Here is a 27,391-nt window from a genome sequence, read left to right as displayed (position 1 = left end):
AATTCAGAAATAAAAAAGTGTCAATAAAGTATGAGGATGTTGAATCAACTGTGCAATTTCATTTTTAAAGGTTTATTTTATAAATTTGGCAGCATTTACCGTATCTGATATTTTAAGTTTTATGTGCTAATAAATTCCCTACATTGTTAAACTCCTGAACACAATATACTGTTAGAAAGCTCTGAATTTTAAAGTCTGTAGTTTATCTATTTTAAAATTATTACAGATCGTATGTCTTACTCTTTCTTTATTGTGTACATTGACTTCTGTTGACGAGATTTAAAATTCCAGAAATGGTAAAGGGAAAATGTACACTGATTAACCAAAACAATTATAATCTTTACCCAAATAATGAAAAGGTGCAATAGCAAAACAAACCCCTGGATGGCACTATTTAGTGAATCACAACACAATCCTACTGACTGATGCTTCTTAAAGGTGTAGTGGAGGATTTTCGCAAATTTTTGAGAAGACTCCACCTAAAAAAAAAAAAAACACATTCACAGCGCTGTATCCTCCTGAGAGACAACACCTATGAAATGCTTCTGAGAGCATGCACAAGCCCATTTCTCCTCGTGGAGGTGTGGAGACGCAATGAATCCCACCTACACTGATAAAACAACTCACAAGATTTACTTAAAAAATATATTGTAAGTATTTGAATTTAAATGATCTAAGTAAAATTGAATGCTTCAATATCAAGTAACACTCACTTGCGAGTATCAAGTGAATTTTACTCTCATAGGACATAACAGTTATGAACAGATTGAGTAACATTTACTTAAGTACATCCAAGTTGTAAGTTAGATTTATTTAAACTGGTTAAATAAAGTGTACTTGTTTTTCGTAGCAGCATTTTACTCAAAAATATAAGGCAACACAGAGACAAACAACAATTCATGCACGCATTCACACCTAAGGAGAAACCAGTCAAACTAACAATCATGTGCTCTACATTTTTAGAGTAAAGTTTCTGAAGTATTTTTAGGTTTAAGTATGTACTGCTATTAAATATTCAAATAGTATAAGAAAATCTAAGTAAAACTTACTCTTTCCCCAAATTGGTATTGTTTCTCTGTTCTGAGGCCTTTCTCACTTCGCATACACTTTGCAGACACTTTCCTCTTTTGACCCTCAGCCATTTTCAAAGAACCGTGGTGAGAAAAGCAAGCTTCAATGACTGTCTGAAACCGTAGCTCACCACAGATATAAAGAGCATATGCCTGAAGATAGCTACCTATGGGGATGAGCACCTACGACGGCCTTACGTAAACATATCACCAGAATGATTGTCAATTAAGAGGACCACTTATTTTGATGATCCACCTGGAAAAAGAACATTTTCGACTATACCTTTAAGGATCAGAAAAGTAGTTTATATTAAATAAACTTGAAGTGTGTACTGTATGGTGCTGTGTTATGAAAGCTAATTCTTTTGACCCAAGGGATGGGTTTGATTTAATTAACTGTTGAGAAATTAAATCACAAGCATACTAATTGTGATTTATATGTTGTTTTTTCAGATGTAATATTTTTTGGCAAATATATTGCATTTACACTAAAGTAAAACAGAAAACACTAACAGCTTTCGGAGCTGGAATCTCAGGCAATCATTAATCATCTCTTTTTTCTTCTCCTCTGAAAGTCGTTCAAACCTCAACTTGAGAACTAATGAGAGCAACAGGATCAACTGTAAAAGTGGCCGAATCACCACAGCCATCATCAGCCTCCCTACGCCCCCCGCTTTAACCCCTGATGCCGATGGCCTCCACGGGCCGCCGCAAAGAAGGCCGCCCCCTCCTCTGGGTCACCCAGCAGCTCCAAGCATTCAGACCACAACAAGCTCAGCTGGTACCAACATTGTCAAAGTCTCAGCTTTGTGATTCCCAGCCGGGCTGCTTTAACTTTACTCAGCAGGAGGCAGAGAAGGGACCGAGGGGGTAAAGCAACAGTTATTCTTGCTGAATGCACTGCGTCCCCTGCTCACAGTGTCGGCAATCACAGAGCAAAACTTCAGAATTATGGAGACATCACTCGTGAACTTTAGAGATTTGAACTGAGAATGTCACACTTGTCATTTTGTGTAATTACTGTAGATATGAAGAGACTTGCTGCATTTCTTATAGTTTCTAAAAGCAGACGTCTTGCAGGTAAAAAGAAGAAAAAAAAAGTGCAGTAAGAGTCACGACAAAGGCTGACAATACGTCACAAACAGTAAGGTTAAAATGAACTTATTACAATATTTGTTGGCTTTGAATATTAAAGACAGATAAAGATGTTTAAAGTGTTTACTGTAATTTTATTGCTCTCGTTTGTGCTTTGTCTCGTTGTGTTGAAGTACTTTTTGGCTCAAAGATATATTTTACACCGCCTGTATTCTTTTAACACATTTTTCCCAAAACTGTTGACTATTAAAACAGTGATTTTGTGTTGGTAAAAGCTTGAATCTAACCATGTTAATCATCCAAGTTTAAAGGTCTTACTAAACTCTAAATACTTTATATTAAATGAAGCAAAGAAGTGAGCTTTAGATTTACAGACATGTCTGCTACAGTAAACAGTACTGAGGAAGTGTTTGCTCCTTAGATTTCTTCTACTTTTGCTATTTCAGACACTTTTATCAAAGATAAAAGTTAATATGAAAAGTAATTGCCTTCTAAATCTAATTACTTTTTGTCCCAGCTTTTGCAGCAACAGCTGTCATCAAAAAATGAGTCCCTCACATTGCTGGGAGAAACTATGGTCTGTGATATTGCATTTTAGTCAGACTAGTATTCAACGATGTAGGATTCAAGTGGAAGCCAACAGTTACCTTCACTTTAGCTGTTGTTCTGGGCTCTTTTGTGACCAGTTGCATTGTACTCTCTAAATAATGTTTTGGAAATCTGGGTATGATTTTTGTTTCCTAAGATCGTTTCTCCTACTTCATGTTGTCCAATAGGTTCTATCAACATGATCTTTTGCTTCCACAGGTCTGGCAGTAATCAGGCATAGGTGTGTAGCTTGTAAAAACTGAATTTAGTTTACAAAAATTGGGTTTATCACTGTCAAGTAATAATTTAAAGAAAGTCAGGAGTTTTTCCTTCATCACAGGGTCAGGTTATTTTGGGTCGATACTTTGATAAATGAATCGTGATTTTTCAAAATGCACTCAGGGTATCTGAGTAGATGTCAAAATCTGCGGTTTTAAAGTATAAAGTATAAAAATAAAATAAGATTGACAAAGTCCCTAAAGTGGGAAATGATTGTTTCTTGACTGTGTAGTTATTTTTTGTAATGTTTTATAAATTTTTAACAAAAGCATTGAAGTGAATATTGGCTTGAAATATTTCAAAGATTCAAAAAACAATGTATGGACTTATAATATATGTTACTGATCATCAGCTCTGATGCTTGAGGTTTTTTAAGTGATTGGTTGCAGTTGTTGATCTTGTTTCTACCTTTGAATGATACTTCGTTAGCCGATATATTTCTAAAATGTAAGGTCATATAATCTGATAATAATTGGGGGGAAAGCTGACCTAAAAGTTTATGTTAAACTTTTTTAAACCTCTTTTGGTACCTTTAGTGTCCAATCAGGGTCAAACAATGTTCCTTTTGAATTCTGTATAATTCTTTACAATGCATTAAAACAAGCAATTCTATGTCCCAAATATGTGATTACTGCAGGCGAGAAGAATGAAAAAAATTATAATTTGACTAGCCAAAAGATTTTTGTTGCTTTTGCAGTGACACAAATGATACAATTTGTGATTTCAGCATTTTTACCATGTTTCTAGATGATCTGACAAACAACTAAACATATTTCATTGGTTGTAAGAGTCATTATTCATGGAAGTTTTTACTTCAGCTGCTTCTGCCATACATGATGTCTGCTACTGGTCAAAGTTCTGACTAATGATGACCCATTTTTGTCTAATGAATGATTAAATTATATCATATTCCTTCTTGAAATCCAACTTATTGTGTTCTGGGGGTTGTGCTTCACCCTCCTGAAAAAAACACCATGATGTGCATTGATGACATGAAGCTACAGTCTGAACTTAACCTTTGTCTTTGAAAGAAGAGGCAAATTTTTCTGCTTTACTGTGTGTGCAGATGCACCACCACCTCCATTGCCATTCTGGTGGCAACACCTTTTTGTTACATACCTCCCAAGAGGAGATGATTCTGGTGCTTGCTGAACTCTCAAGGAATAAGAACAACATGTCACCCACCATAGTTTAGGGTAGCCTGCTGTTTCTTGGACAGGAACTATTATGGACGCAGAAAAACAATTGTTTTAGGCACTCATCTAATCCAATTCTGCTGCAACCAACCTCCTAATAAGATAGATCTGGAATTTAAGCTCTTCCCTATATTCTTAGACTTAGACAAACGTTATTGTTATCTTGTATGCACAGTATACAAAACGACATTCCGTTGCATACGGCTTGTAACAGTTAAACAGTGAAAAAAAACAATACCATTCATAAAGTAATGTTCATTTCATATTCCAATATGCAACCACTATAAGTTTTGAAATGATCATTTTATATAAGGGTAAGGTGGACACTATTACTATTGCTGAATGATCAGTGAATCATTGTAAACATACCAAAAGGTTTGTGTCACCGCAAGAACTTTTAACAGCAAATGCTGTGTTTTTAGTCCAGTTTCCTGGTCTATTAAACCTAGGACAGATTTATATCTACCAAAGCAAGTGAACTGCTAAAACAATAAACAAATGAATCTCAAAGAAGAATGAACTGTGAACAAGAAAGATTAAATGCAAATAAACTCCCTGCTTTTGCCAAGTTTTTTTTCATTTCATTTTGTTAGCCAACATCAAGGAGTTCTCAAAGGGCAGCAGATTAGACATAATTTTAGTTATGCTGTAGAAAATGTATAAACGACCGCAGAAAGAAGGACATTTAAAAGATAACAAGTGAGTAAAGACTCAAAATGTGCCATGATTTATGTCACAGATGTTTTTGACAGATGGCAGTATTGAAACAAAGAAAAAGATGGAAAACTCATGAATTTTGATCTGTTCATTTTGTCAACTGCACAAAAATTATCTTTTGAGCTTTTTTTTTTCAGCTAATTTGTGAGTATTTGCCAAGTGTGATGTAGTTATTTGTTTCAAACTGTGTTGATAATTTCTGTTTGTGTGCTTGGTTTGCAGTAGCAAATTCTGCTTGAATTTTTTAATGTCTTGAATCAATCATCAAGTGGAGGTGTTTTTGCTGTGTCGGTGTATTCTATGTTTCTTTTCTGTGTTTTGCCATATCATAGATAAAACTGCCAAAATGGAAATTTTTTCCAGTTTCTGTGAAAAGCTCAAAGTTCTTCTGCCACTTTAAAGAATATGAAAATTCTTTTTTTTTTTCTTTTTTTTTTGACACTGTTGATTTAGTTGGTTGAGTTATACTTGTTATGGCTCAGTTACAGCTGGAACAGTATTTTTACATTAATGCTTTTTCAGACATCCTGCACCACCCTCTGCAGCAGAAGGTGTTGTCCTCATGCTAAAGTGACCAATGATATCCATCCTTTTCTGAAAGATTAACCTTCAAAAGCATCATTTGGGTCACTTTTTAAAAGCCTTGGCATTCCTGTTTGTGCTTTTTCTTATAATTTTATCCTTTCAAATCTTAACTTTCCTGTCTGTTCAATGTGATAACAAGATTGTGTCTGTTTGTTATAACAGCTATAAAGTGCCAGAGAAAAATTAAATCTGTCACAAAAATCAAACCTCATCCTTCTTCCCTTGTCAGATTCTTGCTGCACATATTTTAGATATATTTCAGTTCTCCATTCCATCTAAATAAAAGGAACACATTGGTTGTGTCCTATATATAAAAAACAAAGAACAAAACAGAAAGGGAGTTTTTTTTATCTCCACTGTCGCTACAAGCGTGTATGGTTTGAGGGACTGCCTTCGAGTCAATGAGTCGATGCAATCAAGTGGTTCTCCTTAAAAAAACTTTGAATTAATCCAACTATATGATCTGGTTGAATTGTCTTTGAAAAGTGCCTTGGCATGACATATGTTGTGAAATGGCGCTTTATAAATAAACTTAATTGAATTGAATTGAAATTATAATCATTGTAGTAAATGTATGTCTCCTTTGAGTTTTGCTCAAATAAATTAAAAGAAAATTGGCACCTTACAGAGTAAATCCAATGAAATCCTCCCCACAGATGAGTTAAAGCCTTACTCTCTAGAACTTAGCAGACTGCATTGAGTCTTTGACTTGCAGAACTCTTGTTTTCAGGCCAAGCGCACAACAGAGCAAATGCACTAAGTTGCAATAAAATCTCAGCCAATAGTACATGTAAGAGAGAAATAGGACTAAGCCCTGAAGAACAGCTTTAACCGTATCATCTAACACATGATTTTAACAGCAGCAGCTCAGCTGATGAGCTACTGCAAAAAAATAGGATGCAGCAGAGTGAGGGAAAGCAGTTTCCATGCCCCCCTGCCACCTAAGCCTTTATAGTCATTTATCTATGAAACCTGAGCCACTCTTAAGTAGTAGCTTCATAAAATAAAATTAGAGTTTTAAGCCTAGTCTTAAAAGTAGACTGGGTGTCTGCATTATGGATTGGGTTCCACGGGAAAGGAGCCTGAAAAACTAAAGGATCTGTCTCTCGCTCTTAGAGCCATCAGTAAACATGCAGTTTGGGATCGAAGGGCTAAACATGGTGAATGAGCATATCTCTTGGGCTTTGTCTGTAAAAAATACTTATAATACAGATAATAATAATAATAATACAGATTTAACAGAAAACCAAAAAACAAAGGTGTGAAACTTTTTTTTTTTTTAGATTCATCGGCTAAGCATTAACAAGAGAAATCCCTAACAATCAATCATTAGGAATATATGTTTTAATACTTTTCAAAATAGGCTAAAATACTTTTAATTGGTAATCTAATCCATAAAATCCCATATCCTTTGAAAACAAATATGATATGATGGACTAATTATTTCGATAGGGAACATGAGGTAAGATGTGTTGATTGTGATGAACTGGGACTTGTCATTAAAGAGAGTTGTGGCATAGTGGTTAGAGAAGGAAACTTGGATCCTAGAAAGGCTACAAGTTCCTTGAATCCTACAGAGTTTCTCTGTCAGACCCTGAGCAGGATACTTATCAGCAACTAGCAAACTAAGCAGAAGCCCATTTAAGGATGTTTTGAATACAGTGGACAAGTTCAATTACCATGTTTAAAAGTTGCAATAACAAATATAATAAAAATGATTATCAATATTAGTTGTAGTTTTTGGTTTTTTGGGGGGGTCTTTTTACATCTTCATCAGAGAGGCAAATAAAGTTTGCCTGCATGATGACAATCATTCTCCAAAAAAAGAGTTGATGAACAAACAAACACTAGAGAAATATAAATGGATATATTCAAACCTGGTCAAATGTGACCTAAGTCTTTGACACGTTATCTTTCTGAAATACCTCTTTCATCTGTTAAACCAGTTGTTTGGCTGTCAGCTTTCTCAACCACATGTGCAATGCCAATGATCACCTACGGTTTAAAACCCTTCATTAGTGGCCATCTGACTGACATCATCTTGTGCAGGAGGAGATGACTCAAACAGTGAAACTTAGTCAGCTGAGAGGCAAGCACGCACACATCTGGCTGCTTTAGACAGACAGACAGACAGACAGACATACAGACAGACAGACAGACAGACAGACAGACAGGCTGTTCATTCCAGGAAAACTGTAAAATACATGTTTTTGTGCATTCTGTAATGGGCAAAATACACCTCTAGATGGCAGCACAATAACAAAAAGAACCATACACACTGTGGACATTCCTAGGGTTGGCCTTTATCTTAGTCAGTTATCTCATTCACACCTCAATACCCTTAAATACTGCATAAAAATTCAGAAAAAAATTTTAAATAAATAACAACCACCTGTCTGTTTCAAACAATATGTCTGATACTTATGTAGAATTCAACTGTAGAAAAAACAGCTCTCAAGGCCAAAAAAACAAACTTTTTTTCTTACTGGGATAATGAATTCTTAAAAAGTGGGCCCTATGATGCAGTGTGGCTTTATCCCTGGATAAGAAGTCAGATCCATAAAAGCATAACTTCACAGATGGATGATAAATCATATTTTACCAGTTTTTTCTTCTGAATATTTTAAGAATATCTCTAAACAATTAATCAAAACCTCAAATTTACATCTTTATTTTATTTTTTATTCTCCATTACATAAATGTTGATGGATAGTGTGCATTTCTACCAGTTATCGTACCAGCTGGTAACCATTACATCATCATACTTAATAATAATGTTTAAAATATGATCATGAATCATCCTGTTCAGTTATTCAAAAGGGAAAAATTAACGAAATAGAACAGAAAAAAAAGCTGCATGTGTTGCGTTTAAGCCCATGTTCATTGGCATATGCTGATCACAACATGCTGATCTAAAGTAATAGCTCTCAGTACAGTATATTAACATTCGAATTAGATATTTTGGTTATTTTTGCTAAATGCATTATAATTAAAGTGAATACCAATTAAAATATTTCACATGAGTTCATAATTAAAACAGTAGTCTTGGGTTTTAAACTTCTTTCTTTTAATTTTGCATCAGCAGAGATATTTGTGTTTGTTTACCACAAAATGCACAGGATGCGAGAGGCTTTACAAAGGTATCTATGACTTAAAGAATACAGTTTCACCAGCAATATAATAGTTTCACTGCAAACCATAATTATTCTCTGTCTTTTCTTAATCCAGTTTTGGCCTGAACACAAAATCTAACTCTGGGTGAGTCACATCAAGGATTATAAAGTCATCTCTAGTCAGACAGTTTCTGTTGCTGGTCCCTGCTCTGCTTTGGTGTTAGTGCTGAGTGATCTGAGGAGCTGTTCCCTTACAGGGCGGTACTCATGCTGACAGCTGGAGGAAGTATGGAGGGATGTGGATAAGAAACAGCTGCAGGTTAGGTCACACTGAGGCTGAATCTATTCTGTGAATCATAGAGAACCCTGTCTGTAGAAACCCGTGTGTCATCGCCTCAGCTTTGACTTACAGAAAACACAAACTTTACCTTATTTTTTTATGCCGTAAACTGAGGACGTTTGTACCTTTAATCATTTATTTGGACTAGTCTGAACTTTTGATGCCAGTCAAATCTATTTATTGAGAGTTTTATACAATAAACAGCATGTTGTGGTAGTTTACCCAAAAAGAGCGCTCAACAAAAAATCAAAGGCACTTCAAATTTCTGTAAAGTTCTACAGACAGAAGTTAAATATTTGAGCACAATTATGGTTTAGGACCTCTGCTTAAACAAACACCTTTCATTGTTCAGTCCACTCTTTTATTTAGTTCAGTCAAATGAGTTTGCTTTCACCGCTCGGTAAGGAAATGAGGAAATCAGTTGTTCAAAGGAAAGTTTTGAATCTAAAAAGATGGTATCTGATTCATGCTGTAAACATTGTTAATGTCTTTCCTGTAATATTTCCTGAATAAATTGGGTTTAAAGTTAAACAAAAAATTAAGGTGGGGAAAAAGTGTATCCAGTTTCTGGAAAAGGAGTTTGGCTGCAGTTTTGCAGTAAATATGTCCCATTCTGTTCACACGGTCCCTTCTTTTTTATTTAAATGTTGCACAACCTTTACTCTAAATTTACTTTAATATCTCTTGAGGAGTCCTCCTTGTTTCCCTGGCATCTCTGAATAACACAGTCATATTCTTTGCTAACAATATAGAAATGTGCTTCTATCATAAGTTTTTCTGTTTTATTTTAATCCTTTCAAGTGAATAATTATTAAGAGAGAGAGAATTATTAAGAATTATTAAGAAGACAACTGTTATTTTGTCTGCTTAGATGAGAAGAAAACAAAATGAGCGGGGTTTCATTTAGTGCAAGATGTCACTTGGAAGACCTTTAGAGGTTTATGCAGGTCAACAGACCCAAAATCTGTTAAAAGTCTCCCTAAGAAGTGGAGTTGAGCTCAGCTGATTTATTCTTTCCCCATCTGCACAGCAAGATACAGGATGTCTCCATCATTGTGTCCATCTGGAAAACATCTGGAATAGGGAGATGGATTTTAAAACTTCCAGATGACAAAAAGCAGTTCCTGAGAGTCCAAGTATTTGATCACCAAAGGTACAGTATCACTCGGTATGATGTGCTTCATCTTTACATGTGACACCTAATACAACTCTGTGCTTTAGGGGCTAAAATAATGAACACATCAATAAGCATGGAGCTACATCTGAATTATTAGACAAACTATGAAATTAGAAGATTAGCGAGAGTAAGAGTAATTGGCAGACAAATATAAAAGACACACAATCATCAAGTTCTTCCTTTACAAAATAGGTCAAGATTACCGTAGTTATATTAGATGAAAACTGCCTGTGAAGACCAATTTCCAATTGTTTTTAACACAATTTCAATTGGATTTAGGTTTGGACTTTGACTGGGTTTTGCTTAAACATAAGTGCACTTTGATATTTGTTTGATTTTATTATTCTGGTGGAATAGGACTCTTTGTTCATCTGTTCTCTAACTGGTTTTCTTTGAGAGTTGTCCTGCATTTAGCTCCAACTGCATCCAATAAGATTTAACCTACCTCTCTGTCTTTGCTGAAGATAAGCATATCCACTGTCTGATACAAAAAAAACATCCTTTATCATACAAATGTTTTATCCTGGATGATATGTATGATTTTCTGCCAGACAAAGAATTTCACAAAACAAATACATTCAATGGTGTTTAGATCAAACAAGGGCAATTTCTTCAACATGAATTTTGTGTCCCTGTATGAAACGTACAAACTATAAATGGGATTTCTATTGGTTTTCTTTCCAAAAATACCTGAGTACAAAAGAGAAAAGAAACTTACAAAGTGCATTACAAATAGCTTCAAGGTGATCATATTCTTCCACCTGAGTTAAAGATCTCTGTCACTCCTCCAGAGTTACCCCTGGCCTATTTAAAATATCTTTGATTAGTGGTCTTCTAGCCCAACACTTTTGGTTGTCACGATTCTGCCCTTTATGGGCTTTTTGGTCCTGTTTAAGTTGTCTTTTTGAGTTTACATAAACTATTTGATTTATGCCATTTTGTGTTTTCTAGATAATTGGTTTAATTTCCATTTTGTGTCATTCTAGTTGTTTTCTTCTTTTATATGAGTTCTTATGTATTCTTGTTTAGTCTCTGTTGCCCCCTTGTGCCAGTCTCCTATCCCCTAGCTCCCTTCTAGATCCTTCTGTCCACACCTGCTCCCAATCAGGTAATTACTCCATTCTTTTTTCTGTTTGGCTATATACTGCTCCTCTGCAGTTACTGGTTGTTGGATTATCTTCATTCCCTCTCTAACGGGGTCCCCTTTTGTTCTTGTTCTTGTTCCTGTGTTCCTTATTTAGGTATTTCTGAATTTATGCTTCTGTTGCCACCACTCATTATTATGCATCTGCATTTGGGTACAAACCTACATGCAACCTGACATTGGAGGGTTGCGGTAGAATTAAACCTTCTTTCAAATTTCTAATAAATAACTCAACAGTACTTGGGATCTATAATGAGAATGAAATTGAAAGCTGGTTGGCCAGTTTGATGCATTTATTTTTACACTTGTGTTGATCTAGCCACGTAAAATCAGATAATATTTAGTTCAATTTAGTTTAAATAGTGCCAATTCCACACACAGGTCATCTCAAGGCAATTCAGAGATAATATATCCAGATTGGTTAACATTTTTTATCAAGCAAAACCATAGGATTGAATGGAGTCATTGACTTGTAAGATATGCTCCTCCTGGATGAACTTGCGGTGAATCTCTCACTCTGAGCATGCATGCAGAGACAATGGATAGGAAAACTCTTTTAACAGGAAGAAACCTCCAGCAGAATCAGGCTTAGTGTAAGAAGCCATCTGACGAGGAAAGGAAACAAGCAGACATAAAAAAGAAGCAAAGACACAAAGCTGTATAGCTACATGGCGGCATCAGGAAAGACATGAAATACATGAAAGAAAGCACACACATTTAGTCACAGTAAAAGAAACAGGGCTACGCTCTGAGCTTCCAGCTCTGGCATCTATAAGCAAATGTGTTGATGACAATAGCCCAGCTGCTATTTCTATCCTGGATGGAGGCACAAACAAACAGTGATAGACCAAATTGAGTTATTATGAAAAGAAAAAGCAGACAGAACATGTTATAGGTGAAAGTAAAAGATTAAATGGCAGAATAGAGATGTAATGATGCTGAAAGTGATAGAAAGTGGTCCCTTTGTCCTCAATCATGCTCAGCCTATAGCAGCATATATTTAGAGATGGTTCATTAACACAACACAGTTTGAAAGTGGCTTTGAACAGTTTGAATGGAACTCAATTTTACCTGGCCAGATTATTTTGGTGAAACACATTTCCCAGAATAAACCTGACATGCCAGTTTCTCTGATCTTCCTTGGGGCATTTATTGTAAAAGGACTATTGTGATTTCTCCACTGTCTGAGGGAAGATAAACACCTTTCAGATTGCAGGATGTTGAATCTGAGGCAGTGAGACAAAAGCTCCTGGATCAGGTGTTTCCCTAAGCCTCTGCAGAGATGGTGGCCAGGAAACTATCCCTATAGTCCCCTTCTATGCCAAAGATATTCTTGCAACATCCTCTTTTATTTTCCTCCAACAACAGTCAGCGAAATGAGTAAAAATATAATTACAGGATATATTACACTTTTTAAAATATTTTATTTAAATATTTAAAAAAGATTTTGGTATTCATCTTTAAAGCTCCTTTAAATCTTTATAAGCCCCAGCGGATCATGCAGATTGCTCATGATAAATGATGGATTTCTGCTATATCCTGGTTTGAATGAGATTCGCTCGGCGCTTATTGGCGGAAACTGGATGGGTAACGTAAGCGGCTGTCTTGAATGGTAAAATATTAGAGGAGGAGGTGGAGGAACAGAAACAGGAGAGAAGCCATCAGTTGTACAGCAGCACAGAGAGAGCGGACCATCAGACCTATAACACGGACGGACCTCATTATCATTTTTTGGAGTAAACATATTTTCGTCATCAGCAGCCACCGCGTCATTACGCGCATTCCTCCGGAGGATTTGCGCTTTTTATTCTCCAGACTGTCCGCTGATTAAAAAAATAATAGCATATCCTGCACCAGAGAAACAGGTTCACAGTGGTGTCATGGTGAAATATTTTATCTGAAATTAATTAGTTTTTGTTTAAGTCAAATGGAAGAACAGATGTCCAAACCGGAATCCAGAAATATGGACGCGTGTCTGAGGAGACTGAAGCAAGAACTGGTAGGTTATGGTCAACATCTCTCATGTTTCGCGTTTTTAACTCACATGACTGTAACACAGTGTGTGTTATTTAAACACACACATTATTATGTCATCAAAACCATATTTTTGCCAAATGCAATCATGTGTTTTGTTGTTTTTATTTTTGCAAACCATGTGTCAAATAAATAATGCTGCCATGTTTTTGGTCGCAGCTTTTTTTTATCTGCATGTAGGCTCTGTAACCAGGATTCATCTGCATGCTTTAGGCAGTAAGAGCATCAGAGATGTGCACACATTAGTGCCTCACATGTGGGGCAGATGTTTCAAGCCCTAATGAGCTCAGGGTTTCCCCCTTCTTCCATGTCAGCAGGAGTCGGTTCTACTCTGCCATGGTTTGTAAATTCATGATCATTTAAAATATTTTTCACACAATTGTAATAGATTTATTACTGTGAGCTCAGGAGTGTGAGTAAAACTAGCGGTCATATTGAGTTTTATTACAACCTCGTGTCCTGGTTTGAATTTGTTAAACTCCATTATTCAGTATCCTGATATCTGTGCTCTGACCAAGCTTTTTTTTTTATATCAGCTGTAGTTTTGCCAACAATTTCCTCTTTTTGATATGCAATTTGTGAGGAGAACCCTTTCCGTTCAGAATCATCTGGCAGGGATGTTGTGTGGAGCCAGATTCAAAGAAGCATTAACTGGCACAGATCTCATTTGGTATCAGCTTCAAAGCAGATGCTTATTTTTTCTCTCTCTCTCTCTCTATGGCCAGCCACCAGCCTGCTGAAAATCCTTGGATGGTTTTGTGTTGTTTGAAGTTTAATCTTCTTGACTGGCGGCTCCAAATTAGTCCTACGTCTGTGAAGTGGCACTTGAGGGGGCACTGATGCTAGAGCAATGTATTGTGTCATTTCTGCCTCATCCCAGTTTGGTAACAGTGTGGAGAGAAGTGTTGTGCCATGCAGAGTATCAAACAGGAGGAACGGAGAGCAGATGCCAGTTAAAAATCAAGGCAGTGTCCTCCTGTAAGAGGACCATGTGGGGTGCAATCTGTTATTCAGAAAATAAGGGGCGTCCATGCCAAGCCTGGCAGGGTTCTCTTCACAGTGACTGGTCTCCATCAAGTACTTGAAAGCGAGGGAAGTATGTGCCTTATATCAGGCTTAAAGTTTGAATGCATGATGAATCATTGAATTGTATTGGTATGCTAATATCTTAGCATAATACTTTTCATTTTGCACATTCACTAATAAATGCATTGATCCTCATCATCTTACCATCTGATACTTGGAATGCTGCATATTTGGCTTACAATGCATTTGAGCAACATCATCCTGGAAGCTGAGGAAACCATTATTTAATTCTCAATAAGGTTGTTGCAAAATTTTAAGAAGCACCCTTTTCATCAAACTGAATAATCATTTAGTTTCAACTCATCTCTTATTCTCCCTTTATACTCCCCATTTAGTGCAGGGAGCACATGAGATTTTGCTAGCAGTAAGCAGCTGGGGGTGAAATATCCATCCAACACATCCAGCAAATATTAAGTAGAATTCATGAAGAAATTAAAATATAATTTATTTTGATACACAACTATCTGCTAAGCCCTGTTAGCCTTCCTGTCCTTGTTTCTGCCTGTTTAAAACAGAATAATGTCCTTGAGTTCAACTATTAATAAAGACATGTTTTTAACAAATCAGATTTCAACACTCACAGCACAGTTTAGTTTTTTCAACACAGTTTAGTTTTTTATGTAACTCTTTTACAGGAAATGTAATCTCAATGCACTTTACAAGGAAAAAGTTAATTTAAAATAATCAAGTTCACTCTATTCTAGTTCATTTATATAGAATGACTCAGATGAAACTATGCTTCATCAGTTTGTGACCACTTCTGAATGCAGTGTAGTCAAACTCAGGTGACCATCTAATGCCCAGGTTGCATAGGAGATTCAACAAACTGCATGCAATAATTTGACTTGAGTGGAATCTTCCTGAGCTCTATAGGCATGCTTTGCAAATCTGATTGGAAACAACCAAATAAAATAAAAGAGATTGGGATCACCAACATCAATGTTTCATAAAAGTGACATCATTTACAGAGTTGATAAAAAAAAACTGATATATGGCTGTACATTAATTTGTATTTCAGTTTTGGTTTTAATACAGTTATTTATCAGATAAAAGTTACTTCTAAGACACTTTAGCTTTGTGTAATTCATGAAGAACAAGTCTTGTGTTTCTGAGTGTTAGATAGATTCAGTAATAACCACAATAATTATGTTTTTTTTTTCCCATAAGAGTGTTTCAGCATTGAACAGTACTGCCAAACTGGAAAGCCAAGATTGTTGAGCCTGTGGTTTCAAATACTAGAACTGTGAGCATGGTAATTAAAGCTTTAACATAAATTACAATCACACACTCTGTGAAAATCATGGCCCTATTTTTATATAAAATCACCCTACAAAAGTTTTAATATTAGGTTTATCTTAAACTCAATCTACTAATAACTTTTTACTTACAGATGCTTTTAGTATGTCCTCATTTTTTATATTTCTGCTTAAGAAAAAGTCTGTCAACATCACTTTTCTCATTCACCCAGGCTTTTATTTGCTATGCAAACAAAGATTTTTTTAAAACTCATGCATGAATCATTTTTCTTTAAGCAGACAAAGTCATTAAAAAAATAAAGAATAAGCTCTTCCTGTCTACTTAGAGATGAAAATACAAACACTGGCATATTTCTGACTCATGCCGTCTAAATGTGGGGTTCACACCTGTCTAGCAACGTTACTTCAGACAGTTAAACACAGATCAGAGTGTTTCATTATCAGCACTGCTGTAGCAGATTTATATTCCTGATCCTCTTTTTTTCCCCCTCTCATACCTGAAGGGAATCTCAAACCAAGCTGCCACTATGGAATTTAACACCAAATCCTGCAAGAATAAAATTATTAATTCAAAGAGAAATAAAAGAACCAAACATGTGGAACCTTCTGGAGAGTTTCACCTTCTTTGTTACCTTTTGGGCGTTGAATCAGAAAACAGTTCAGAAAACAAGGTAGTGGTTTAACGCTAAGCCTGTATGTTTTGTTCCTCCCTCGTGGCTCCTGCTCTGCCTTTCCTTCCCCTCAGCTAAAATTGGCCCAGCTCTTGGTGGCAGCTGCGAGGTTTGCCTGGGTGATCATTGTGTTTGAGACGGAGCCACAAGCGTGTAACAAAGCATGTTTATCACTGCGGGCCAGCGTACATAACCTGTTTTTTTATGGCTCATAGATTTAAATGGCCATACCCAAGATGTGCCACAGTTTAGATTTCTTTCTTGGGGGAGTTCAGTGGTTCATAATTGTGCTGCTGTGACCACACATGGTGCATTGTTAAGTCCTGTTCATCCTTCCTTCATTTACAGGGCTCTTTTTCTTGTGGCTTCTAATGTCATTGAGGTTTGGTTAAGTATTTCTTTTGCTTTGAGGTCTTGAGATTTCATTTTGCAAAAGAATACTGTTTAATCCTGGCCTTCAGAAAATCTAAAATTGTTCAGCACTGCATCAATAAATAAAGGAAGCATATTTAGAGAAAATGAAGAAAACAAGAAGAATCCTTTACACTTATTTAAAGCTGTGCATCTAATTTGCACATAAAAGAAGCCCGATATTTATGTCTGCTTTAGTTGTTGTTTATTTTTTCTCCTCTGGGAACATAGAAGATAAATCTTCTCCCTGGTCTCAGATATAAAGTGTTATCTGTTCTTTGATACAGCTGGCTTTACCGAGTATCTGGGTGAAAACATGTTTCACCTTAAAATCAAAACAATAAATGAGAATGAAAACCATCAACTGCAACAGAAATATGCCTTCTCTTTGTGTTTTCACTGAGACAATAAAAGTTTTTAAATCTGTTTTTATATGCTCACCCTTGAAAATGCAGTAATAACTTCAAAATGGCAGGAGTGCTGCAGGAAAGTAAAGGTGTTTTTTTTTTTCTGAGAGTCATCAGCAGTCAGTTAGAAAGTGTTTCTGTGATCTTACAATCCTTTTGATGCGAGAATGGCGCAGAGGACTTGGACGGGCCCTCTCACAGCCCACACATGCATTGCTGACGTCAACTGCTGCGCCATCACACGTCTATGTAGCGACTATTGCTTCCAGTGTAGATATGAAGCCAAGTAGACAACAGATAAGAGTCTCCCTCTGTCCCTGCTCTCCACACATCACCTGCCAAAGAGGATGATATGGATCCGAATCATCATGAGCCTCCTACAGCAGCATTACTTCTAATGCTGTAAACAAGCTCTTGCAGGAAGAAAGTCATTAAACCGCCTCCCTGTTTTTGAAAAAACTGTCACAAACTGTGTTGTGGGCCACAGATACAATTTTAGATTGGGTCTGAACAGATTAATTTTAGAGCAATATAGATTGTTACTTTTTATCTATTCTATTTTTGCTTAGATTTTGTAGTTTCCACCCAGAAAATACGTGTTCACAGCAATGATAACTGGGTTTTCTGCATGGAGTTTGCATGTTCTTCCTGTGCATGCTTGTGTTTTCTCTGGGTGCTCCGGCTTCCTCCCAGAAACATGTATGTTAGGTTAATTGGATTCTCTAAATTCTCCTTAGGTGTGAGTGTGTCTGTGAATTAGGGATGGAACTGTTTATGAAAACCATCCGAACCGTTCGGTTGGACTGTCCAGGGTTTCTACGGATCATTAAAAATAATTACAATTCATTAATTTTTGGGGATTTTTTTCACTAATTTTTATAGGATTTCGGGGTACACTGGAAAAAGTAGAAAGTAGAAATGTCTTAAATTAAGTGTATTTCCCCTTAATTTGAGTAGGTAAATTATATAGTTTGCCAATGAAATGAGTATTTTTGCTCTTAAAATAAGAAAATTAGATAAAATGCACCTGAAATAAGACAATGCAATTTTTTTCTTATTGTAAGTGTAAATTGTCTTGTTCCATTGGCAAAATCTCTCTTTTACCTACTAAATCCAAGAACAAATACAATACAAATACTTATTTTAAGAAAAAACAACTTATCTAGATTTCGATTTTTTTCCAGTGAAACAATCAACATATACCGAACCAAACCGAAAACCGTGACCACGAAACCGTGAACCGAACCAAACCATGGATTTTGTGAACCATTCCACCCCTAGTGTGAATGGTTGTTTGTCCTGATTGTCTCTATGTTGCCCTGCGATGGACTAGCGACCTGTACCCCACCTCTCGCCCATAGACAGCTGGAGATAGGCACCCCTCGCGACCCCAGCGAGGGGTGGATGATTGTGTTGGTACAGAATCAGATTACAATTAAAAAAACATATTCTGTTAAAGCAAATTCAGCTTAAGCTGGACGTTCATAATGGCTGCTTCTATGGAGATGCCATTTATGTGTTGCACAGAAATGTTCATATTTCCCTCCTCTATGGTTTTCTCTTTGACACTTTGCTGCATAAATTTTTTTTTCATCAAGTTTATGAACGATTGCAAACTGTTAAATAACTGTTAGGGCTTCAGCTTTCTGTGTGATTATAAACAGGTGGGCAATACATTGTTTTCCATCTTGATGTCTTAGAAGCAGGGAGAAGCAATTTGGACAAGGGTTAAACTGGTATAAATAGATGACAGCAGGGTGTCTACAAGCCCATGTGAGCTATTCCTGGTCTGAATAGGTTGCTACATACACAGAGGGATGATTGTTGTCTGAAGCAACATATAAGTTACTGTAGTTTAAACTGCTAAATAAGTTAGTGTTGTTTTTTTCTTAAATAAAACATGTCAGAAAGTAATCATCGAGCAGAGACAGTTCAGGAATGGTTTGAGGAGTAATAACAGGTCAGAGGTGTTGACTCCATTTAAATTCCTGACATCGCTAATATTGTGTGTGTTTTTGGTTTGCCGAAAATTGATTAAAATTACATTTTAAACTACAAGAAGTATGGATCTTTCCCTAAATGTATGATTGCAGCTCAAACTTTATTGAAGATACTTTTTACAAGCCTAATTTACAGCTGATAGCTCTGGACAAAGACTACCCTCTATTCCCAAACTGCCAAGCTTTGTGCAAGAGACATTTGGGTCCCATGTTCTGTTCCTCAACATGATTCATGCTTTTGACTCTTCTAAATTATGACCCTTGGGGCATCCAGACCAGAGTCACCCTAAAGCCCTTCATCACCAAAGAGGCATTTGTGTGCACAGTAATTTATTTAATTTCAATGAATGCTGCAAGGCTGTGTTGCAATGCTTCATCATAACCCCAGGGCCGTCCACAGCCACAGAGACCTTCTCTGTGTCCCCTGGACAGATAGTCCATTCCTGTTTTTGACCCACACAGGCTCACCATTCATTTTTAATTTTTGGTTGTATGTAGAGGGAGGGTGGAGTGCATTAAATATGCTGGGTCAGCTCCTTCCAAACAGGAAGACCTATTTGGAGCTGATATACTTGGCCTCTGTGTTTACTCCCCTGCAGCAAATAACAGATAACAACACAGAAAAGCCTGTATTTTATTGCCAAAAACATCAAATCTGACACCATATCAGCTTATATTTACTTCATTTTCAAAGTGCTCCATATCAGTAAATTTACATGCAATCGCCACTATTAAAAAATACACTATTTTCATTGAAATGGGACATGCCTGGACATGTTTGGATCCGTGCCCTCACTATGAAAAGAGGCGTATTGCTTTATTAATGCTCTTTGCATCCATACTAAAGTGTTCTTGATGAGTCTTTACAGGTATGCTCTCTTAATACCTGAAAACAATAAAAAAAAAAAAAAACCTTGTACTTAAAAAAAGGGCTCAGAAGTTCTTAACAAGCTTTCATTCTGCACTAATTTAATTCCAGCAGCCTTTGTCCTCAAACACTGAAGCATTCTATTCTTGATTGCCAATTATGTGCGCTTGGTTGACTCCACGGCAGCCTGAAGAAGTGGGGTCGACTGGCTCGGCTGGGCTTTTAAAAAAAGATCTTTTCACAGAAATATATGCTTGATGGATTAAATCAGCAAAATACTTGGGGGCTTAAGTTCATAAAGAAGACTTAACTAAACTTTGCAAGACTGTCTCAATGATGCAGGCATTTCGGGGTGAGATTTCCAGCAGCCAAATTTCATTCCTATTCACTTATTTAACAAGCTTTGACAGATTTATGCTCCTTTCTTAATATAGTAACCTCTATAGGTCCTGTCAGGTCTTCTATGTCTTGTTCCTAATAGGCCCCTCAGCTGATTCACACATTGTGATCATAACGGCTTTTGAAAATGTCTGTGACGTTCGTGCTAAAAGAAGAAACTGCTGCAGGATATTATTCCAAAATTGCTTCTTTAGCCTCTTGAGCAAATATCAGAATGCAGGTTGAAAAGTCTGACATATTTGGGCCAGAAAGTTCAGCTCTGAAATGGCAGCTAATAAGCACCCCTAATTAGTTGGCATAATGGGGCTTGGTTTACTACTTGTTTTGAAGAGTTCAGTATTATTCATTAAATTAGAATAGAAATACTGTCTAAAAAAATGCCTGCATTTTGGAAATTATGCTTTAGCTTCATGGTGTTTCGGTTTTAGTTTTAGACAGGTGTGGTTATTTTAGACTGCATGAAAACAGATGGCTTTAGATATAATATTTCCAAAACAGATTTAATAGATTTGAGAAGTTTCACTGGCAGAGTGCAGTAACTCTGCTGATCCTTGCATCAACTTTACCAAAGACCCATTTGTGCCTCTGCAGATCCCACTGATCAGAGCTGTTTGTGTTTGTGTTTGTTGATGTTTGATGTGGAGTTAAGTAAACTGTGATTATCTGCTCCTTCTGTGCCTCTCCCAGGACAGAGACGCTCATAGCTAATGAAGTCAGCCATATGTTGAAGAAAAAAAGACGAGAGACAACCTGATTGTGCTAATTACATGTACCTTCACTGCCTAGTACAGCATACCAGCAGGAAGCTCAGAGGCTTTTGTTCCCAGCTTGTGCCTTAATGGCCTTATTATCCGATCTTCAAGGTGTTTCATGATCCCATTCATATGTGTTATGCTACAGTAGGTGGTAGTCAGAGGGTTCAAACTGGATTTTATACATTGTTCAAGTCTTGTGCTGAGTTTTTTTTTTGTTTGTTTTGTTTAAGAATATTCAAATCCTTATCTGATTTTTGTTATATATTATAGCAATTATTTCAATGGTAAACATCTTTCAAACTTCTCGGTACAAGCAAATAATAATATTCAAGGTTTAGAAAATCGGGATACAATCAACATTAGTCTTGATTGTTCATATGTACTTCTATGTTCTTTTTGCACTCAGTTGTAGCCAGTTTGCTGCTAAAAACAGCACAGAAGATCAGCACGCAGCTTTTCAACCAGAAGAATAAACAGAAATAAAGTGAAGTGCTTTATGAAAATTGATATGCGACATTGGCGTTGGGTGCAGGAGTGTCGCTATGTCCTTAGGCAAGACACTTCACCTGCATTGCCTACTGATGGTGGTGGGAGAGACCAGTGGTGCAAGTGTATGGCAGCCTCGCTTCTGTCAGTGGCTACAATGTAGTTTGCCACCATCAGTGCGGGCCATATGTGTGTGAATGACTGAATGTAGTGTAAAGCTCTATGGTCAAGTCTCCTGACTTGAAAAAGGGCTATATAAGTACAGGCCATTTACCAAAATATAGATGTGCTGTGCAGTGCAATTTTCTAATGGCCCTAAACGTAGCATCCAACTTTGGCAGCCTAGGTCAACAAAATTTAAACACTTTTAAGAAATTAGGAATCGGCTGATCATCAATATTTGAAGTCATGACTTCTAAAAATAGCATTAGGTAGTTCTGTCCATAGGTTAATTATTGGTGGATACATTTTTCTTTTTTATACAACATTGTATAGATTTGTGCATTTGTTCATTTCTCAATAAATTTCAAACTAAATAAGTAACCACCCTTACTCTCCTACTTAACCTTCATTTTATTTTAAGTTGTTTTTCTCTTTCTTTCCAACCTGAGGTTAGAACCACTGCTCCCCATGGAATACATATCACAGGCTGGTGTTGTCCTTGTTTTACCCCCCACACCCCCTTGTTCTTATGGTATCATTCATAATTAAATCCATCAACAGTTTCCCTTGGACATCCAAACATATGGTGAGGTATCCCTACCCATTAACCCCCCCCCTCCATTTACTGCTTATCCGGCTGACTCTCACCACAACCTCTCACTAGCTGTCGCTCTCCCAAACCCATCTCATTGTCTATGCTTTTCCGCCTGGCTGACCACCTCCATCACCTCCCTCTTATGCAGATTTTAGTCCAGACAGGCAGAGCTGATTGGCTGTGAAATCCAGTGGTGACTCTGGATTGGATGAGGATATATATACAGGGGCAGACTTAACAGTTTGAATGGTGAGCGACACTGACCGCCTGCCTGAAGTGTAGACTGACAGGGATATCTGTATCTGCCATTTTGTGAGGTAAGGTGGGTTTTTGTAGTTTTTACTCTAGACTTCATTAAGCTATTTCTGTTCACAGTAGATAGCTACCTCAGTTAACAGGAGTTTATTGTTTTTACGTTGGAGGTTTAATTTGTATGGATGACAGTTTGCTCTAGTTTCGTGTAAACTTTTCCCACAGTTTGGCATGCTGTTGCTATTCTTTGCATGCTTGCCTTCATCCTCCCACCGAATCTTTATTATTTTTTTAAAAGTGGGGATGGGCATCCTGCAGGGTGAGTCATCAGCACGTTGTTGCTTTTGGCAGCATCTGCTTGCTCACAATGACAACATAAAGCCTAGTTTAAAAGTGAAATTTGAAATTCCCCAAGGAAAGTTTGCATCAACTCATGCCTGCAAGTTCAGGCACAAGTTAGGGTGCTACATTTGGGCTTTTTTTTAATCTGCCCTCAGGAGGAGGCAGTCAGTCCAAGTCACATGGCACAAGCACAGGAGAACAGGAAGAAAAGGAGCAGGATAAAGGATGACAGTATATTGTTAGCTCTGGATTAGAGAGAACAAAGGTGGCTCAAATTAGCAAGCGAGAACGTGGCAAAACAGATGGAAGGAGAGAGAAAAAAATGAAGATTAAAAAAGAGAGAAAGAGTGTGTAAAAACAAAAAATGAAACCGCCATGCTTTGCAGCTTTCAGCAGTTGGATACTCATATATGCAGGCCATATGGAATAGTGTCATACCAAGACTAGGTCACATCACCACACTTTTGAACTCAAAAGCAAGACAGCGGGTTGATCCAGCAGAGTCAAACCTTTGTGCTCATACTCCATGATATGGATACAAATTCTTCCCTCCATAGTGTATAGTGATTCTCTGTTTAATACTGAATGCAAAAGCATGTGTTTCCAGCTTCAGTCTATTCTGTGAATAGTTTTCTTCCAGTATTTTCTGTGCTTAGCTAGGGTTTGGAAGAAAATGATCCAAAGGATGAGAATTGATGAAAGAATATGACAATGTGTGTGTTTTGTAAAAAACATAGGAAAGATCTCAAGTAATCTCCATGTGAGGGATTGCCTTTGAGTTAATGAGTTGATTACCAACTGGTTTTCCTTAGATAGAAAACTTTGAATCAATTTGACTGTATGATCTGGTTGAATTGTAAAGTTCGAGATGTGCGAGATGACATGTTGTGAACTGGTGCTATATAAATAAACTAAATCGAAATTGAATTGAAACCTTTAGCAAGACACAGTTACTATTAAAGACTGAAAATAAAGGTTTTGTTGTGTTTAACCTCTCATACTTATTTTTTTTTGCTTTCTCTGTCTCCTTATCAGCTTTCTATGAGAGAAGCAGGAGATGGCCTACACGCTCAGATGAATTCAATGATGGGAGCTCTTCAAGAACTCAAGCTACTTCAGGTCCAGACTGCCCTGGAAAGTCTTGACATATCAGGAAGACCGATTAACAGGGGAATCCCCCATTCTTCTGCAACCATCCATCCTAACCCATCAGCTGGTGCAGCTTCAGGCCTAAATGAAGAGAAAAAGTCAGTTGTGAGACAAAATTTCCCAGAGAAGGCCAACAGCAGTCCTGTGCCAAGTCTGAGGATGTCCATAGATAGCAGAAACTCCTTCAGCAGGGATGATCAGACCTCATCCAGAAACAGAAGCACTATGGGAACCTTCTCTTCTTCAGCTTCTAGTCTGGAGACAGAGAGTGAGAGTGGAAGTGAAAGAAGTGGAACAAGTGCAAGAAGTGAAAACAATATTGAGTCAATACCAAAGAGGTGGTCTGGCTACTCTGCCCCTCAGGTAGACTTTTATGGACCAATGGTGGGAAACCCACCACAAGAACCCTACCCTAATTCTCAGGCCCCCCGTCATGCACAGGTGGTAGATCTGCCTGGCATCCTGTACAGTCTCTCCAGGGAGGGGCCATCCTTGGACAGTGACTACTCCCAGGACAGCGCAGACGATGCCAGTGACTGGACATCATCACTTATGAGCCGTAGCCGAAACCGTCAGCCCCTGGTGCTTGGGGACAACGTATTTGCAGACCTCGTAGGCAACTGGCTTGACCTGCCTGAGGTCGAGAGAGAGGATGCTGAAGAAAAAGCAAAGAGGAGAGAGGAGAGGACAGTGGAAGAAGAAGACAGACCAGACACACCAGCCCACCCTCTGCGCCTCAGCCGCTCACAAGAGATATGCAGGAAGTTCTCGCTTACTACGAACATCTTCAAGAAGTTTCTACGCAGCGTTCGGCCCGACAGGGACAAGCTTCTCAAAGAGAGGCCTGGCTGGATGGCTCCTGAACTGCCTGAGAGTGACCTCTTCAAAAGGCCCAAGAAGGTGGCTCCTAAGGTTTCCAAAGGCAGTTTTTATCTACCCTTCTGGGCAAACGGACAGCAGGGCAAAGGCAGGCCATGCCCACATCTAGTTGAAGCAGAAAGGAAACAGCAACAGTATGAGCCCTACCCCCAGTTTTACCAGCAACCATTCCCAGGGATTTACTTAGACAGGCGGCAGCCAGACATGGGTCTGGAGAAAAGGCAACCCTTGTTTGACTATAACACAGCTGTGTGGGTCTAACAGTGAGTCTCGAGCCAAAAGGCTTCCAATGTTGCCAGACTGACTTTGGGACAGGTGCTGGGGGGGTTGGTGTATACGGCTGCAATGGAAGGGAGGGAATAGAAGGATAACCAAGAGGCTGGGTATAATTATGTCTTTCAGAAATAAAGTGGTACACTTCAAGCTCTTCCAGCACATGTTCCATTGTTACTGAGTGATTATCAGGGCAACATGTTGTATGACAATCTGAGAACCTTGTGTTCTGTGAATGACTGAAAATGTGCTGCAGTGTGAGTGAGTCTTCAAGTTTTATGCTCATGTTTTGTATGTTTCAGAAGTCTTTGCACGTGTGCATGTATGATTGGACCATCTGGGTGCTGCAGAAGATGGTACTTTGACACAAACATCCTTTTCAGAATGTCACCAGATACTTAAAAAAAACTACAACCAACATTTTTCATTGTTACAGTGCCGGACATGACTGCACTTGCTCCTCTGCATCTATGAATAGCAACCAACAGTAGTCATATTACATTGTTCCACGTTTCATACATGAGGCTGTTGACAGTTTGAACTGAATGCACTTAAAGTGTTTTCTTCTGTTTCCAAAAAGGTTCTGATAGTCAGGTTAAACTGGACTAGCTTTGTTCCTTCTGCTCAGGAAAAATACATAAGAAAACAACTCAAATAAACACTGCCACACTTCAATTGATCTTTATTATATGTTAGCAAAGTCCGCCTTGGATCTAACTTTACCCAGACTGACATAATATGGTGTATGCTTAACTCAAAGTCTGCACTTGAATGAATAGTGTTGAGCTGGGTTTCAATATACCCAGAATCACTTTTCCCTATTGCATTGCCAACAGTGTTGTTTCAGCAAAAGGGGGTAAAGATGACACACCCAAGCATGACCACTGTATAACCAGCAGCCATCTGGTATCTTAGTTACTATTGAAAGCATGTCTGAAGCTTGAAAAAAGTTGCAGAACAAGCCTGATTAATCCCAAAGCTTTATGAATGAAAGGGATAATGAGAGGCTGTTCTCTGGGTTGTGAGAGAACTGAAATAATAAATTTTGGAAAAAATGACCAGCACTCATCAAGGTGAAGTTAACAAACCTAATGTATAGAACTTTGTACATATCTTATCACAGACCAAACAGCAGCAATAATCAGCATTTACTATAATATGCTGTTGCATGACTTCCATTATTCCATTCTGTGCAAATATGAATATTTAAAACACACTTAAAGAATTACATGTGAAGAATGCCACAGTCATTGGATTTAGTGTATTGTTTTCTTCTGTCATAAAAATCACCACAATCTTCTTTCACAATCCCCCCTCAGGATTACAGACACTGCCTACTCTGCTTATAATAGAGTGCTACTGTTTTGCAAGGACAATCTGAGGCTCTTTACTTAATATGGATAAAGAATATTTTATTTTGCTTAATTTTAAATGGGGTAACAGACCAAGCAACTCAGTGAGCAGGGATTAGGCCTCAGAGGTCTTTTTAGCGTCTTGGCCAGAAGATCCATATGGCTTATAGTCTCAGTATTCAGGTCAATATGTTCTGCACATTCAGAGGGTCACACACCCACAGGGACACACACATATTCTGCTACTACAGTCGCACCACAAAGTGCAGCAGTCTGAGATGTTAAATCACTCAGTTTGTCTTTGTAAATTGAACATTTATTCCTTCTTGCTAAAATGTTCATGGTTGTTAGTTTTTGCAATGTTAATATTTTTCATCGAGGTTCTGCGAACCATTTGTATTGTTCTTATGTCCTGTGCTGTAAATCTGTCTGTGACTTTCATAAATTAAAACTGTTTTACAGAGAGTAATATTTCTGGCTGTGTTTTAATTTTTTTGTGTGTTTTAGAGAATTTATACACCACTGTCTCCTGACACATTTTTTTTTTTTTGCTAATTTCAATCAACATTAACTGTAACTAATGTAATATATCAAAGAGTAGAGGTAAAGATAAAACAATAACATTTGGCAGTATGTTTTTGGTTTTCCTGCTATTTAATATAAGAATCAGGGAAAAGAAAAAAATCTGTTTAGTAGTAGTAGTGCACATG

At 37.5% G+C, this 27,391-nt stretch overlaps 2 protein-coding genes across 5 annotated transcripts in view; both read left to right on the top strand.

Moving 5' to 3' along the window:
* Positions 1-4,079, top strand: part of LOC119794539 (potassium voltage-gated channel subfamily D member 3-like) — a 117,857-nt gene extending 113,778 nt beyond the window's left edge. For both annotated transcript variants that reach the window (XM_038302248.1, XM_038302170.1), the window contains one exon: positions 1,646-4,079. In XM_038302248.1, the coding sequence (XP_038158176.1) occupies positions 1,646-1,883 (238 nt within the window). In that variant the 3' untranslated portion in view covers positions 1,884-4,079. The remainder of the gene's footprint in view (positions 1-1,645) is intronic.
* An 8,848-nt stretch (positions 4,080-12,927) lies between these two features.
* inka2 (inka box actin regulator 2) lies at positions 12,928-27,150 on the top strand. Of its 3 annotated transcripts, none has more exons than XM_038301918.1 (2): positions 12,928-13,303; positions 24,064-27,150. In XM_038301918.1, the coding sequence occupies exons 1-2, from the start codon at positions 13,232-13,234 to the stop codon at positions 25,315-25,317; spliced, it is 1,326 nt and encodes a 441-aa protein (XP_038157846.1). In that variant the 5' UTR covers positions 12,928-13,231; the 3' UTR covers positions 25,318-27,150. The 3 variants fall into 3 exon arrangements, with proteins under 3 accessions (XP_038157846.1, XP_038157932.1, XP_038158006.1); XM_038302004.1 differs by lacking the exon at positions 12,928-13,303 and adding an exon at positions 22,626-22,751; XM_038302078.1 differs by lacking the exon at positions 12,928-13,303 and adding an exon at positions 22,638-22,756.
* The last annotated feature ends 241 nt before the right edge of the window (positions 27,151-27,391 follow it).

The sequence above is a fragment of the Cyprinodon tularosa genome, unplaced genomic scaffold (assembly GCF_016077235.1).
Source record: "Cyprinodon tularosa strain WSP-4 unplaced genomic scaffold, ASM1607723v1 ctg10, whole genome shotgun sequence".
Classification (NCBI taxonomy): Eukaryota; Metazoa; Chordata; class Actinopteri; order Cyprinodontiformes; family Cyprinodontidae; genus Cyprinodon; species Cyprinodon tularosa.
This window is presented reverse-complemented; position numbering and strand designations above follow the sequence as displayed.